Source organism: Hypanus sabinus, chromosome 11, assembly GCF_030144855.1.
Source record: "Hypanus sabinus isolate sHypSab1 chromosome 11, sHypSab1.hap1, whole genome shotgun sequence".
NCBI classification, from domain to species: domain Eukaryota; kingdom Metazoa; phylum Chordata; class Chondrichthyes; order Myliobatiformes; family Dasyatidae; genus Hypanus; species Hypanus sabinus.
In genome coordinates this window covers 14,511,334-14,527,797 of record NC_082716.1, presented here as the reverse complement: position 1 = coordinate 14,527,797, position 16,464 = coordinate 14,511,334, and the positions used below count along the sequence as shown (strand labels likewise).

General features: G+C 43.1%; 1 protein-coding gene across 3 annotated transcripts in view; it reads right to left on the bottom strand.

Annotated features, from left to right (window-relative positions):
• The window catches only part of LOC132401711 (calcium-activated chloride channel regulator 1-like), a 67,582-nt gene that overhangs the window by 43,544 nt on the left and 7,574 nt on the right, over positions 1–16,464 (bottom strand). For 2 of the 3 annotated variants that reach the window (XM_059983818.1, XM_059983820.1), the window contains 2 exons: positions 1,154–1,369; positions 836–979 (listed from right to left, as the gene is read on the bottom strand). In XM_059983818.1, coding sequence (XP_059839801.1) covers positions 836–979; positions 1,154–1,318 — 309 coding nt within the window. In that variant the 5' untranslated portion in view covers positions 1,319–1,369. Of the gene's footprint in view, positions 1–835; positions 980–1,153; positions 1,370–16,464 lie in introns of those variants that run through there. The other variant, XM_059983819.1, reaches the window with a different exon arrangement.

Below are 16,464 nucleotides of genomic sequence, written 5' to 3'. Positions count from 1 at the left end.
TGTTTTGCCAAGCATTGTGGGCAGGTTACATTGGTGCCAGAATATGGGATGACACTTGAGGGCTGCCCCCAACTTACCCTTGGATTGTATTCATTGTTAATACATTACACTGTCTGTTTCAATGTACAAATGATAAACAAATGAATCCAAATATGAATCTGAATCTGGATCAGGAACTAGGCTACAATTAGTGTAAAAGAACCACAGGAAAAAGGAACTTTGTGAACTTAACAGGAGAGTGGGAAATGACGTGCTATTGAATTTAAAGAGATCACATCAGCGTCCCAGTAAGCCAAGAAGGAAGGCAGAAACCAGGACAGGGTAAGTTGAAAGGGAGAGAGCAGAAACTGGGTTTCAGTACAAAGAAAGGGAACGTTGGAAATGGGGCACTGGTGAGGATAAAGAAGCACAGGAGAAAGTATTTTAGTATATCCAAAGGTGTGCAGAAACTGGTGTCCGGTTGAGTTGAAGGGAGAACAGAAATGGGGCACTGGTGAGTTTGGCGGGGTGGGGGGGGTTGTGAAACTTCACCAGTTAGCTGATGCTGAACCATCAGGATTTCTGAATGATGGAATGGTAAATTATTGGTATTATATCGAAAATACCTCGGTCTTTCTCTTCACCTGTAACTTGCTGTCTATTCAGCAGGTCCATCTACATCAGTGTACATTATCACCCTCTCACACTTTGCCACTCCTTCGTCCATAAATTTATAAATGTTATCCAACACATCCATTTCAGTATTGAACCCTGGGCAACTAGATACTAGATCTCTACCTTTATTTAATCTGATATACAACCATTTACTATCACTCTCTGATTTCTTTGTTCTTACCTTCTCATATGTTTGATTAGTTGGTCTTTGAACCAAGCTGGAGTTATATGGCCAGGATTTAGGCAAAAGGATTTTAACATCTGAAAAATAGAGCCGCTGTTTGGTAGCTTGATGCAGGAAGGAGGAGGCTTCACTCATCATTGCCTAACGGAAACACAAGTTTAAAATCAATGTCTTATTGTATTTTAATTATCATACCAGAGCAATCACAGCCACATATTCTTTTAACTCTTCCTCCTGTCATCAAATCTTAATTTTAAGGTAATACAACACATCTTTGACATAAAACAACAGATATGAAATCATTTTAGATCTTACCTGGATTTTTTCAGGAAGCTTCTCATCATATGGGATACTTGGTTTAATTGCAATCACAATGTCTCTGTATCCATTATCCACCACATGTATTCCACAGCTCCTCTCAACGTAAACACTTAGGAGATAGCTGAAGACCATGGCAAAGTTTTTCCGCAGAACAATCATTGTACTGAAGTTTTGCTCTACTCCACTCGCTTCCTATGCTTACAAAGACACCTTTGCCAGTGATTCAGAAAAAAATGAATGAAATATTAAACTCTCAGCACAAAAAGTGTATGATATTGGCTCAGCATTTCTAATTTGCGTTAGGCTTTCATCATCAGCAAATCTTAACATAACAAGCAATTGCATCAGACACAGAGCTACAAGAATAGGTCATCGTGGAATTAAACTAAGCAAAACCCTTCTGTGAGTAACAAATTCAACTTGCTTTGACTTTTCTCAGGTTTAAGCAGAGAGGACCTGAGGAACATTATGTACTGTAGATGGAATAGAAAAGGTAGGTCTTTCTTGCAATGGATAAGATGTGAGGAGATATTGTAGAGGGATTTAGCCCTGAAGGAATCAAGAACAGATGAAGAGACTGAGTCATAAAGTCATCGAAAAGTTCAGCAGAGAAACAGACCCTTCAGCCTACCTGGTCTGTGCTGATCTATTAATCTGCCTACTCCCATCGAACTGCACACAGAACATATCCCTCTAGAGAGGCAGAAGAAAGGACATTATAGGCCAGCTAACCTGACTTTAGTTGTTGGAAAGATGTTGCAGTCTATTATTAGGAATGAGGTTTTGACATACTTGGAGGCACATGATATAATAGGCCAATGTCAACAACATAGTTCTCTAAAGGGAAAATCATGCCTGATAAGTCTGTTGGAAGCCTTTGAGGAATTAACAGACAGGATAGACAAAGGAGAATAATTTCATGTTGTTTATTTGGATTTTCAGAAGGCCTTTGACAAGATGCCACACATGAGGCTGCCTAACTAGATAAGACCCCATGGTATTTCAGTAAAGGTACTAGCTTGGATAGAAGATTGGCTGACTGGCAAAAGACAGTGTAGAAATTAATTAATTTCTCGTTGTCTGTGGTAACTAGTGTGCCACAGGGGTTAGTGTTAAAACCACTTCTTTTCACATGAATTAGGAATTAATTGCTTTGTGGCCAAGTTTTCAGATGATGCAAAGATAGGTGAATGGAAAGGTAGTGCTGAGGAAGCAGGATGTCTGCAACAGGACTTAGACAGATTCTGGGAATGGGAAAGAAAGTGGTAGATGAAACATGGAACCCTGAGCATTTTTATTTCCGTAAATGTTCACGGTTCCAGAAGGAAAGCTGCATGTGACATGATTCAAAGGCCTTCCTTTGGCAATATGGTCCGATGGTCCAATTGCATTGCATTGTTGGGATGGGGAATGACAGAGTCGTAGAGTAATCTAGCACAGAATCAGGCCCTTTAACCCAACCTTTCCATGCCATGCAAAGTGCCCACCAAAGCACTTAGCCACATTTGACCCATATCCCTGGCAACTCTTCCTATCCATTAAACTTTTAAATAGACAATAGGTGCAGGAGTAGGCCTACATTTGGCCTACATGTTATTGTACCTACCTCAACTAATTTCTCTGGTATATATGCACCACCCTCCAAAGTTGGCTCTTAGAAACTTTAAAGTCTTTCATCTCTCAACTTAAACTGATGCTCTCAAGCATTTTATTTCCTTCTCAGGGGAAAAACAGACTATGTGCCTTCATCCTGTCCTTGTCCTTCAAGATTTTAATACACTGGCAAAACCTTCTTACTTCTCAATGCCCCAATGAATAAAGACTTAACCTTCCCAATCCTGGCTACATCCTTGTTAATCCTCCTTGCACTCTTTCAAACTCAACACCGCCTTTCCCATAACAGGCAACCAAAACTACACACAATTTCCAAAGTGTGGCCACACCAGCATCTTGTACAACTGTAACATAACTTCCCAGCTCCTATTCCCTGTGCCATGATTGATGAAAGCTAACATGCCAAATGCCTTCTTCACCATTCTATCTGTGACACCAATTTCAACAAATTGTGTACTTAAACTCTGAGGTCATGGATAGTTACATGGATGAAATAAAAATGGAGGGCTATGTGTGAGGGAAGGGTTAGATTGATCATAGAGTAGGTTAAAAAGCACAACATTTTGAGCTGAATGTACTCTACTGGCTGTTCTAAGCCACTTAATACTCCCTGTCTATTTATTGTACAAGTCCTATCCTGATTTGATCTGCCAAAATGCAATACCTCATATTTATCTGGATTTAATCCATTGGCCATTCCTTGGTCCACTTGACAAGATGATCAAGATCCCATGTGATTTTTGATCACCATCTTCACTATCTGCAACACCATCAATGTTTTTTTTTGGAGAAGGAAGTCTGAGGATCAGAACTGGAGTGCGGCAGGACCCATTTTGATTTTTTCTTATTCTCATCAGAGTTAAGAGAGGCTGGACTGCGCAGGCATGTGACATCGGGCAGTGAAGCACGGAAGATTTAAAAAGGGCAGAGATTCTGATTCAGGTTTCATTTGGAGAAGGAAGTCAGAAGGTGAGTGTAAGCGTTCAGCACGGACTAGAAGGGCTGAGATGGCCTGTTTCCATGCTGTAATTGTTATATGGTTATATGATCAGAACAGGAGTGTGGCAGGCACAGCCTTAAGTAGCGGGCAGCAGAGTGAGCCCAGAGCAGAGTGAAGGCTCAAGGGCTTTGGCTCAACGGCCTTAGGTGGAAACGGGCGAGGCAAAATAGTTTTTGTCTCAGTTTTTCCTGTTATTTGAGGAAAGGGGAAGTATGAGTGTGAGGGTAGCTTGTTGTTCTCAGTGTTGGATGTGGGAGATCCTGGAGTCTCCTAGCCTCCCGGACATCCTCATCTGCTCCAGGTATGCCAAGCTGCACCTCCTTAGGGACCATGTTAGGGAACTGGAGCTGCAGCTTGATGACTTTCATCTGGTCAGGGAGAGTGAGGAGTTGATAGAGAGGAGGTACAGGCAGGTGGTCACACCAGGGCCATGGGAGGCAGACAGGTGGGTCACGGCTAGGAGGGGCAAGGGGAAGAGTACCCCAGTGGCTGTACCACTTGACAATAAGTACCCCTGCGAGTACTGTTGGGGGGGCACAGCCTACCTGGGGGAAACGACAGTGGCCATGCCTCCAAAACAGAGTCAAGCCTGTAGCTCAGAAGGGTAGGGAAAGGAAGAGGAAGGCAGTAGTAATAGGGAACTCAATAGTTAGGGGGCCAGACAGGTGATTCTGTGGATGCAATCAGGAGACCTGGTTGATAGATTGTCTCCCTGGTGCCAGGGTCTGGGATGTTTCTGATCACATCCAAGATATCCTGAAGTGGGAGGGTGAGGAGCCAGAGGTCGTGGTGCATATAGGTACCAATGACATAGGTAGAAAAAAAAGGAATATAGGGAGTTAGGAAGGCAGTTGAGAAGGACCGCAAAAGTAGTAATCTCGGGATTACTGCCTGTGCCACACAACAGAGAGAGTAGGAATGGAATGAGGTGGAGGATAAATGCGTGGCTGAGGGATTGGAGCAGGGAGCAGGGATTCAAGTTTCTGGATCATTGGGACCTCTTTTGGGGCAGGTGTGACCTGTACAAAAAGGACAGGTTACACTTGAATCCTAGGGGGACCAATATCCTGGTGGAAAGGTTTAATAGAGCTGTTAGGGAGGGTTTAAATTAATTTGGCAGTGGGGTGGGGAACGAAATGATGGAGCAGAGGAGAGGGAAAACAGCAATAGATCTAAGGAAGTGAGCAGTAAGGATGTCAGGAAGGACAGGCAGGTGATGGAGTAAATATGCAGCCATTGGGATGAGTTGCAGTGCAAGAAAGTTGCAGTGCAATCAATGCAAAAAATACTAAATACTGGACTTGAGGTGTTATACGTAAATGCATGCAACAAAGGAATAAGGTGGATGATCTTGTTGTACAGTTACAGATTGGCAGGTATGATATTGCAGCCACCACTGAGATGTGGCTAAAGGATGCATGTCTCTAGGAGCTGAACGTCCAAGAATACACAGTGTATCAGAAGGATAGGCAAGTAGGTAGAGGGGGTGACATGGCTTTAGTGGTAAGAAATGATATTAAATCATTAGAAAGAGTTGACATAGGATCAGAAGGTACAGAAACTTTGTGGGGTGAGCTAAGAAATCACAGGGGTAAAAGAACCCTGATGGCAGTTATCTACAGGCCTCCAAACAGCTGCAGTGATGTGGACTACAAATTACAGCAGGAAATAGAAAAGGCTTGCCAGAAGGGCAGTGTTATGATAATTGTAGGGGATTTTAACATGTGAGTGGATTGGGAAAATCAGGTCGGCACTGGATCTCAAGAGAGAATTTGTATAATGTCTACGAGATGGCTTTTTAGAACAGCTTGTTGTTGAGCCCACCAGGGGATCGGCTGTACTGGATTGGGTATTCTGTAATGAACCAGAGGTGATTAGAGAGATGGAAGTGAAGGAACCCTTAGGAGACAGTGATCATAACATGATTGAGTTCACTGTGAAATTTGAGAAAGAGAAGCCGAAATCCGATGTGTCGATATTTCAGTGGAAATTACAGTGGCATGAGAGAGGAACTGGCTAAGGTTGACTGGAAAGGGATACTAGTGAGAAGGACGACAGAGCAGCAGTGGCTGGAGTTTATGCGAGAAGCGAGGAAGGTGCAAGACAGAAGTATTCCAAAGAAGAAATTTTCAAATGGAAAAAGGATGCAACCGTGGCTGACAAGAGAAGTCAAAGCCAAAGTAAAAGCAAAGCAGAGGGCATACAAGGAAGCAAAAATTAGTGGGAAGACAGGATTGGGAAGCTTTTAAAAGCTTACAAAAGGAAACTAAGAAGAACATTAAGAGGGAAAAGATGAACTATGAAAGGAAGCTAGCAAATAATATCAAAGAGAATACTAAAAGCTTTTTCAAGTATATAAAGAGTAAAAGGCGAGAGTAGATATAGGACCAATAGAACATGATGCTGGAGAAATTATAATGGGAGATAAGGAGATGGCAGAGGAACTGAACGATATTTTGCATCAGTCTTTACTGAGGAAGACATCAGCAATATACCAGACATTCAAGGGTGTCAGGGAAGAGAAATATGCACAGTCACAATTACGACAGAGAAAGTACTCAGGAAGCTGAATAGTCTAAGGGTAGATTAATCTCCTGGACCAGATGGAATGCACCCTCGTGTTCTGAACGAAGTAGCAGTGGAGATTGCAGAGGCATTAGCAATGATCTTTCAAAAGACGATAGATTCTGATATGGTTCCGGAGGACTGGAAGATTGCAAATGTCACTCCATTATTTAAGAAGGGGGCAAGGAAGCAAAAAGGAAATTATAGACCTGTTAGCCTGACATCGGTGGTTGAGAGGTTGTTGGAGTCGATTGTCAAGGATGAGTTTACGGAGTACCTGGAGGTATATGACAAGATAGGCAGAACTCAGCATGGTTTCCTTAAAGGAAAATCCTGCCTGACAAACCTAATGCAATTTTTTGAGGAAATTATAAGTAGGCTAGACAAGGGAGATGCAGTGGATGTTGTGTACTTGGATTTTCAGAAGGCCTTTGACAAGGTGCAGCACATGAGGCTGCTAAACAAGATAAGAGCCCAGGGAATTATGGGAAAGTTACATAGGTGGATAGAGCATTGGTTGATTGGCAGGAAATGAGAATGGGAATAAAGGGATCCCATGCTTGGGCTGCCGGTTACCAGTGATGTTCCACAGGGGTCCATGTACTCCTTGGAGTTTAGAAGAATGAGGGGGGACCTCAGAAACATTTCGAATGTTGAAAGGCATGGACAGAGTGGATGTGGCAGAGTTGTTTCCCATGGTGGGGGAGTCTAGTACGAGAGGACATGACTTGAGGATTGCAGTGCGCCCATTCAGAACAGAGATGCGAAAAAAAAACTTTTAGCCAAAGGGGGGTGAATCTGGAATTTGCTGCCATGGGCAGCAGTGGAGGCCAAGTCATTGGGCATATTTAAGGCAGAGATTGATAGGTATCTGAGCAGTCAGGGCATCAAAGGTTATGGTAGGAAGGTGGAGAAATGGGACTAAAGAGGAGATTCGATCAGCTCATGATGAAATGGTGGAACAGACTCGATGGGCCAAATGGCCAACCTCTGCTCCTTTGTCTTAAGGTCTTATCTGCATACCTATCAAATAATCATTGTGATTCAATTCCTACCGCTGTCTATAAGGAGTTTTGTAAGGTTTTCCTCGTGACTGCACAATCCAAAAACATACGGTTAAGGCTGGTGATTTGTGGGCATGCTATGTTGGCTTCGGAAGTGTGGCAATACTTGTGGGCTGCCCCCAGCACAATCTAGATGATTTGATACAAATAATGTGTTTCACTGTAGTTTTTTTTCCCCCAATGTTTCAATGTACATGTGACAAATGAGTCAAAGTAATTTTTTTTTAAATCATAGAACAGTTCTACATTCAACGTCCTAATTTTGAGATCCACATTGTAATTTTAGAAATTCTATTGTGCAGTGCATATAAACATCAAACCATATGTTAGCATGTCCTGCATCGTCCAGAGTCCCTACTGATGGATGCTGCTTCACATCCACAGGAAACATTCTTACAGAAAAGCAGCATCCATCATCAGAGACCTCTACCACCCAAGACACGTTCTCATCTCACTGCTGCCATCAGGAGGAAAGTACAGAAGCCTCAGAACTCTCACAATGAGATGTAGGAATACCTCTCAACCATCAAGGTCATGAACAAAAGTGATGACTTGACTCAACTTTACTTGCCATTTCAATGAACTATTCCCACATTCAATGGATTAATTTTAAAGTACTCTTCATCTCACTGTCTCAATATTTATTGTTTATTTATTTATATTATTGTTTCTTCTCTTTGCATATGCACCAATTGTTGTTTTCTGGGTAAAAGCATTAGTTTGGCAGTCATTCATTGATTCTGTTATAGATTGATTCTGTTATAGTTACTATTCTATAGATTTGTTGATTATGCCCACAAGAGAGTAAATTTTGAGTTTGTCAATTACAGTACATAGAACTACAATGTTGTGGCCTTTACTGAAACTCGGTTGAAAAGGGGCAGGAATGAGTGATTAATATTCCAGGTTTTTGAAGTGTTAGAAAAGATAGAAGAGGTAAAAGGAGGGTGGGGAGGGAGTTGCACTATTAATCAGGGACAATATCACAACTGCACTCAGGGGAGACATAATGGAAGGGTCAGAAACTGAGTCCATTTGGGTGGAAATCAGGAATAAGCAGGATGCGATTACACTGGTGGGATTGTACCTCAGACCCCCTAATAGCCACCAGGACATTGAGGAACAGATAGGTAAGCAGATTAAGGAAATGTGCAAAAGTAACAGGATTGTTTTCATGAGGGGTTTCAACTTCCCTAATATTAGTGCAAGGGATTAGATGGGGCAGAACTTGTTAAGTGTTTCCAGCTAGGCATCTTAAATCAATATTTGGGCTGTTCAATGAGAGGAAAGGCTGTACTGGACCTGATGTTGGGTAATGAGCCTGACCTGGTGACTGACCTTACAGTGGGTGAACGGTTAGGAAACCGTGACCAAAAATCATTAACTTTATGGATAGCTATAGATAAGAATAGGAATGGTTCTTGTGGGAGAAAGTTAAAAAGGAGAAGGAAAAATTACAAGGGCATGAGGCAGGAACTAAGAAATATTAATTGGGAACACATTTTCTCTGGGTGTGGGAGACAAGGGGATGTGGAGACCGGACCCAAGAGCAGGACGCAGGCACTAGGGGCAGTACTGGGGCAGGACAGGAACAACTAAAGGGTAGAACAAGATGGGGAGACCATGGCATGTGTGAGGGACGTGGCATTCAAAGTGATCCTGGGGTTCAGAGATAGTTCATGGCGAGGTAGGACCCTGGCTAGGCTAGAGGATGGGTCTGTGGGACAAGGAATGCTGGGAGGCTGGTCCTCTGGGTGGGCCACATAACTCCTGGGCAGGGCCTGGCCTCCCAGGCAGGAACGCAGGGACCTGGGCAGGTGCAGGGCACAACCTGTCAGAAGAGAGGGGTAGGAAAGGGTCAGAGTCCACCACCGGGCAATGGCAATCCGGCCTGCTTACCTGACAGAGGCAAGGGATCGGAAGGGAGCTCGGTCCAGGGTGACTATGAGAATGGACTTACAGAACTAGTTGATTAATGGTGGGTACTCCAAGCCAGGATGAACAGAACGAAACTGGGTGAACAGTGCAAGCAGGACAAACATGACACATGGGCCAGAACAGGGTAAACAGGGAGACCAGCACAAACAGGACGACCAGGTCAAAATGGGATAGACAGGCAAACAGTGCAATCAAGGTGAATGGGACAGAACAGCAGGACCAGTGCGTACAAGGCAAACATGACAAACCCCCCCTCCCCCAACTAGACTCAATCCCAGAGCCCCTTACATACACCTGCCAGCTGATAGGCATCAGGTGCACCTCCTTAAGCCAAGATGATCCTATTTGGGCTGAAGGGTGAAAGGAGGGACGGCTACAAGGCCCAGAGTCCGCAGACCAGGTGAAGACCTGGAATGTGGGCTGCGAACCAGACCATAACACAACCACCCCCCCCCCCCCCCATCAAAGGGAGCCTCCAGGTGACCAAGGAGGGTCTCTAGAACTAGAGAAGATATGGGTGGGTGAAGGGGGAAAATGTTCAGAAAAGAGGGGACCCCACAGTGACAGAAATAGTGCCTGCATGGCTGGGTCCACGCTGGTGGGGTCATTCTGTCACAAGGGGACATGGAGACTAGACCCAAAAGCAGGACGCAGGCACTGAAATACTAGGGGCAGGAAAAGAACAACTAAAGGATAGAACAAGATGGGGAGACCCTGGTGTGCGAGAGATACAGCATTCAGAGGTGATCCTGGGGTTCAGAGATAGTTTGTAGCAAGGCAGGACCCTGACCCAAGGCTAGAGGACGGGTCTATGGGACAAGGACTGCTGGGAGGATAGCCCCCTGGGCAGGTCACAATTTCCAGGCAGAGCCCAGCCTCCCTAGCAGGAACACAGGGGCCCAGGCAAGTCACAGGGCACCTGGGCAGGTGTGAGGCACAACCCATCAGAAGGGAGGGGTAGGAAAGGGTCAGAGTCCCCCACCAGGCAACAGCAGTCCAGCCTGTTTACCCAATGGAGACAAGGGATCCGAAGGGAGCTTGGTCCAGGGTGACTATGAGAACAGACTTACAGAACTAGTTGATTAACAGTGGGTACTCCAAGCCAGGATGAACAGAACAAAACCAGGCAAACAGCACAAGCAGGACAAGCATGACACACGGGACAGAACAGGGTAAATAAGGCAACCAGTGCAAACAGGACAACCAGGTCAAAATAGGACAACCAGCACAAACAGGTCAACAGCACAAACAAGGTGAACCAGTTGGAATAACAGGACCAACACATACAAGGCAAACAGGACAAGCCCCAACTAGATAGATAGATAGATATTCTCTCTCCCTCTCATATTTTATGGCAGTTGGCACCCAGCTTAATGGTGCATTACTGCCACCTTCTGCTCCGGAGTATGCGATGGACTCACATTCTAAATCCCTTCACCCAATCACACATATACACATACCATAACCTACACTTTATCCTCCCCATCCTAGTACCCTATTTCTGTTTATCCATCATAAACTATAAAAAACCCCTGTACCCCTTAAAGTTAAAAATACCCTGACCTGTGTTCTCTCACCCATGCCCAGCAACCCTTTTAATGTGAATTCCTGCACCCCCAATTCCCTTAGATTAATTCTCATCATCTCTCCCTGTATCCCATACTTCCTGCAACTCAGAACTACATGCTCTACTGACTCCTCTTCCTGACATTTCTCACACAGTCCTGTCTGGTGTTTCCCTATCAATTTCAGTGTTTGGTTTAGTGCACAGTGACCCAGCCTTAACCTAGTCCACACTATTTCCTCTCTTCTGTATCTACTTCCTACCCTAGTACCTGCAACACTTCTTTGTATTTGATATAAATGCCTCCCTTTCCCCTCCCTGTTCCATCTTTCTTGCCACATTTGGTTATTTTTTTTCCCCAGGTTACACACTTAACCTCTGCTTTACTAATACTAATAAGCATTTCTATATTTTCTTTCTTTATTGCTCTCTTTGCCAACTCATCCACCCTTTCATTGCCCTTCACCCCTAAATGAGCTGGAACCCATAGAAATTTAACCTGAACTCCCTGATTTGCAACTCTTGTGACTGACTGAAGGACTTCATGAAGTACATCTTGCCGGCTGTTTGAGTGAGAAGACCTTAAACTTGCCAGTACGGAAGATGAATCTGAGCATATCAATATCAATGCTTTGACTAGTTTAGTTTTCTCCACCCAACACAACCAACACTGCCATCATCTCCACTGTATACACCGCTAACTTATCAGATGTTCTTCTGCTGATTGCAATTGCTCTTGCTGGTATAGCCACCCCAAACCTTGTCACTCCTGTCTCAGGTTCCTTAGCACCATCTGTATAGACCTGAGTATAATCACTATACTTTTTCATCACACGTTAAATGCACTTACCAAATCAGTTTTATACTTTCCTTTCCACCTCTAACAAATGCCAGTCTATGTCAGGCCATACCAGCTTCCATGGAGCTACAACCGGATAAACTACTGAAGGACTTATCCTTAGATCAAACACTCCACATGATCTAGCAATATCATTCCCTACCTGACTAAAGTTTTCCCTCTGAAACCTCCCATTTTCCCAGGACTCCTGCAACACTCCTTTAGCAGGATGAGAATCATTGTGTCCCTGCAAATTAACCCAGTAGTTTGCCATCAATTGCATCCTTCTTAATTCCAAAAGTATTGTTCCCATTTCTACCTGCAGGGCTGATACTGGTGGTGTTTTAAAAGCCCCACTGCACACTCTCAAAACCTGAGCCCAAATCACATCCAGTTTCCTTATAAGAGACCTAGCTGCTAATCCAAATACTACATTCCATAATCCAACACAGATCTTACTAAAGCCACATACGTTCTCTTTAATGCTGAACAACTTGCTCCCCATTCCCTACCAGTCAAACATCTCATCACGTTTATTACTTTTACATTTCTCCTCAAATTTTCTGATATGGCCTGCCCATGTTAATCATGAATCAGATACAACTCCCAAAAATTTAAATGATCCAACCCTTTCTAATTCAATCCCATACATCCTTAACTTCTTCCCTACTTCAATTCTTTTCCTAGTGAAAAATACAGTTTGAGTTTTTTCCACTGAAAATCTACATCCCCAAGCATAACCCCACACTACCACTTCATCAATTGCTCCTTGTAGTTTCCCAATTACATGCTCCACATTCCTGCCTCTTTTCCCACAAGGCCCCATCATCCGCAAACAGTGACCTACCTATATCCACTGATACCTTTGTGAAGACATCATTGATCATAATGATGAAAAGTCTCGATCTCTTTATTGCTCTCACCATTTCTGCCAAAGTAAATGGATCATCAATTATATCATCTGTTTCTTTCCTCCTGTTTAACACACCTGGGTATTGACTCATTGTTATTTCCCTTCTTCAGACAAATTTTCTGAACTATGTATCTTTACAAATGACTTGGTCATGATCTCAGCCTTATCCCTGCTGGAGACTGCTGTTTCCTCCTCAGATATCATTACTGGATACTCCCAATCCCTTCTATCTCCCCCCATCCTCTTAATCATTCCCCATATCTCTCCCACAGGCATTGTTCTTCCTATTTTGTTCCAAAAACTCCTCCAACTTGCCCTTTTAGCTTGACATATAGTTCCTCTCACCACTGCCTGTGCCTTCTTATATTGTATCAAATGCTGCATATTATGGGTTCTTTTAACTAGTCTAAATGCTCAATTTCTGTTATTTTTTTTAAATAAAACAGCCTGACAACATTCCTCTGTCCACCATGGCACTATTTTTCTATTCATCCTATTTTTACTCCTGGGTATAGATCCTTCTGCTGCCATAATAATTGCTGAAGTCTCCTGACTGTTTAATTCATCTATATCCCCAGAAATGTCAATCTTTGTCAATGCTTCTTCACTTAACTTCTGGAACTTACCCCAGTCTGCTTTTCCAAACACCCACTTTGGGACTCCCCCACCTGGTCTCATTTCAACTCTTTCACCCACTGAACATGAAACTGGGTAGTGATCACTGCCTCCTGTTGAAGCAGTCCAAGCTCCCCAGTTACTGATGCCAGCCAAGACATTAGACACTAACATAATATCTAATATCGACTCAGTTCACATCAAATCCCTTTCTTCCATCAAATCTTCAATTACCGTTCTATTTGAATCTGTAATTGGATCCCCCCATATTGTGCTGTGAGCATTGAAATCTGCACACCACACTACTTTGTCTATTTTGTCCTTGTATCCTTAGTAGGCTGTCCAAATCCAACCTTTTACATGGATTGTAGTAGTTAATTGTAACCACTCCCTCCCCTCTCTCCCATATTTCCACCACTATGTATTCCTGATCATCTCCTTTTTCCAGTACTCTATACAGTACACCTTGCTTGATTAACATAGCACAACCTCCTCCTCCCCCTAGATTTCTATCTTTCCTTATCATTGTATACCCATGTACCACAAAGTCTAAAGCTGGTTTCAACCAAGTTTCCTGAATACACACTACATCTGGTTTTACAACCATTTCCTTAATAAATTCCTTAAATTCCTGGCCATTGGCCAGTAAACTCCTTGCATTCCATTGCAAAAGAATCACCATAATGAGTACTAACCAACCTATGACACTTCCTGGCTTGACTGATTAGTGAGGTTCTCCCTCACTTCTTCCCATGTCAGTCCTACTAACCCTAAATGGTTTACTGCTGCTTTGACCACCAGCTGAATTTTGTCACTTTTTGACTTTATCTCTGCTGTACTGTTAATGACTCCTGCAATGAAGATTACTAGAGCATTTTTTCCCCCCCACATAAATCCTGTCATTTATTCTTCGCTGCATCTCTTGCATCCCTATTGCTCTCTGGTCATTAGGAGCATTATTCTGTTCTCTTGACATTCTTACAGCTTCTGCATAAGTGATCTTTCTTTTCACTCATTTCTTGAATTTTATTCTCCCGTCTCATAACCTCACACCCACTATATGCCACATCATGAGCTCCTCCACAATTACAGCATTTTGGTTGCACTACTGTTCCACACATTCCATATTCATGATCATCCCCACATCTAGCACATCTCCTCTGACTTTTAGTTTTTAGCTATGTGTCCAAACCTTTGACAATTATAGCACCTCAATGGCTTTGGCACATATACCCTTACTGGGTAACTCATGAAACTCAGGAACACTTTCCTTGGCACTCTTTCTTCAAATTCAATCAATACTCTTTCACTTTCCTTTTTCATTCCCTCCTTTGTTGTTTTCAGTCTTAGAACATTAATTACTTTCCCCCCTTTGATATTCCTCTTCAGCTCCTCTATGTTTATACTCATTGGTACACACATGATTACTCCTTTACAACCACCATTTCATGCTCCCATCCTCCCTGTATATTCCACCTTGCATTTTCCTATCTCTTTTCACTTGAGTGCTTTCTCAAGTTGTTCCTCATTCACACATTTTACCAATAGATTGCCATCATTAAGGACTTTTGCAAATACTATTTCCCCCATCTTAATTGCCAGAGTTGTTGTTAGCACAGAGGTTAATTTTCTTCATATGTCCTTGCACCTTCTCATTAAATCTAATAATGACAACACCTCCTCACTGAACTTGTTCATCTTCCTCACTTTCAGAACTCTCTCCACTGTCATTTCTTATTCTTTTATTCCCTTTGTCTCAGTTTTCATTCATCCATCCCCTCACTATCTCCTTATTCCCTTTATTTCTCCCTTCACAATAATCCATTTCTCCCCAGCTGCCTATCCCACTCCTTCTCCACTCTCTTTCCCTCAGCCCCTCCTCTCACCTTGTCTGCCATTACCAGACCCAGGCAACCCCTTCCCAGCAATTCCCACTCCCTTTCCCTCAACAAGTTCCAAACTCACCAACATCAATTCCCACTTTCAACCACCCACACCCCCAACTAGACTCAGTCCCAGAGCCCCTTACATACACCAGCCAGCCAATAGGCATCAGGTGCACCTCCTTAACCCAAGATGATCCTATTTGGGCTTAAGGGTGAAAGGAGGGATAGCTACAAGACCCGGAGTCCAGTGTATACGTGGACCGGATCAAGACCCGGAATGCGGGCTCCGGACCAGACTGGACCTTAACAAGTAGAGCAAAGTATGTAAGGGGCAGGGGGGGGGGGTGTGAGGAGTAATTTTATTACTCAGAGTCATGAATGTCTGGAATGCACTGCCTAGTATGGTGGCTGAGGGAAATACATTGGAGACACTTAAGAGACGTTTGGATAAGTGCATGGATATCACGAAGATGGAGGGTTTTGGACATGGTGGATGTAGAATAGACTAGTGTTTGGTGTTTTTGATTTGCTTTTTAGCTGGTTTGGCACAACTCTGTGGGCTGAATGGTCTGTTTCTGTGCTGTAATATTTTGTGTTCTATAGTGAAAGCCATGATTCTAAGAGTTCCATCTATTTTAAAAGAACATTTTTACAAATGTCTTTTTCTTGAATAAAATGAGAGGTTGTCCATTATCTAAGGTACCTCACCATAACAGATACTTAAAATGTGTGCAATTGCATAAATCTGATTGCTTTGCTGAAGCATCTGAATGTCTCGTAGTCTTTTTGTGTGTTTATAACAAGTTAGAGTCATAGAGTCATAGAACTTTACAGCAGAGAAACAGGACCATCAACCCATTTATTCTGTGCTGAGCTATTCATCTGCCACATCCCATTTACCTGCACCCACGCCATAGCCCTCCACACCCCTCCCTCCAAGTACTTTTCAAAATTGTTCTTAAAAGTTCAAATCAAACCTGTATCCACTACTTCCATTGGGAGTTCATTCCACACTCTCACCACCCACTGAGTTAAGAAGATCCCCCTCAGGTTCTGCTTAAATATTTCACCTTTCAACCTTTACCTGTAACCTTTAGTCCTAATCTCAACTAACCGAAGTGGAAAAAAATCTTCTTGCATTTACACTAACAATGTATTTCTTAATTTTGTATGCCTTAATCATATCTCTTCTCGTTCACCTATGCTCCAGGAGATAAAGTCCTAACTTATTCAGTCTTTCCCTATAATTAGGTTCTCAGGTCTTGGCAACTTTTTCTTGGTGCTCTTTCAAACTTATTTTCTTTCCTG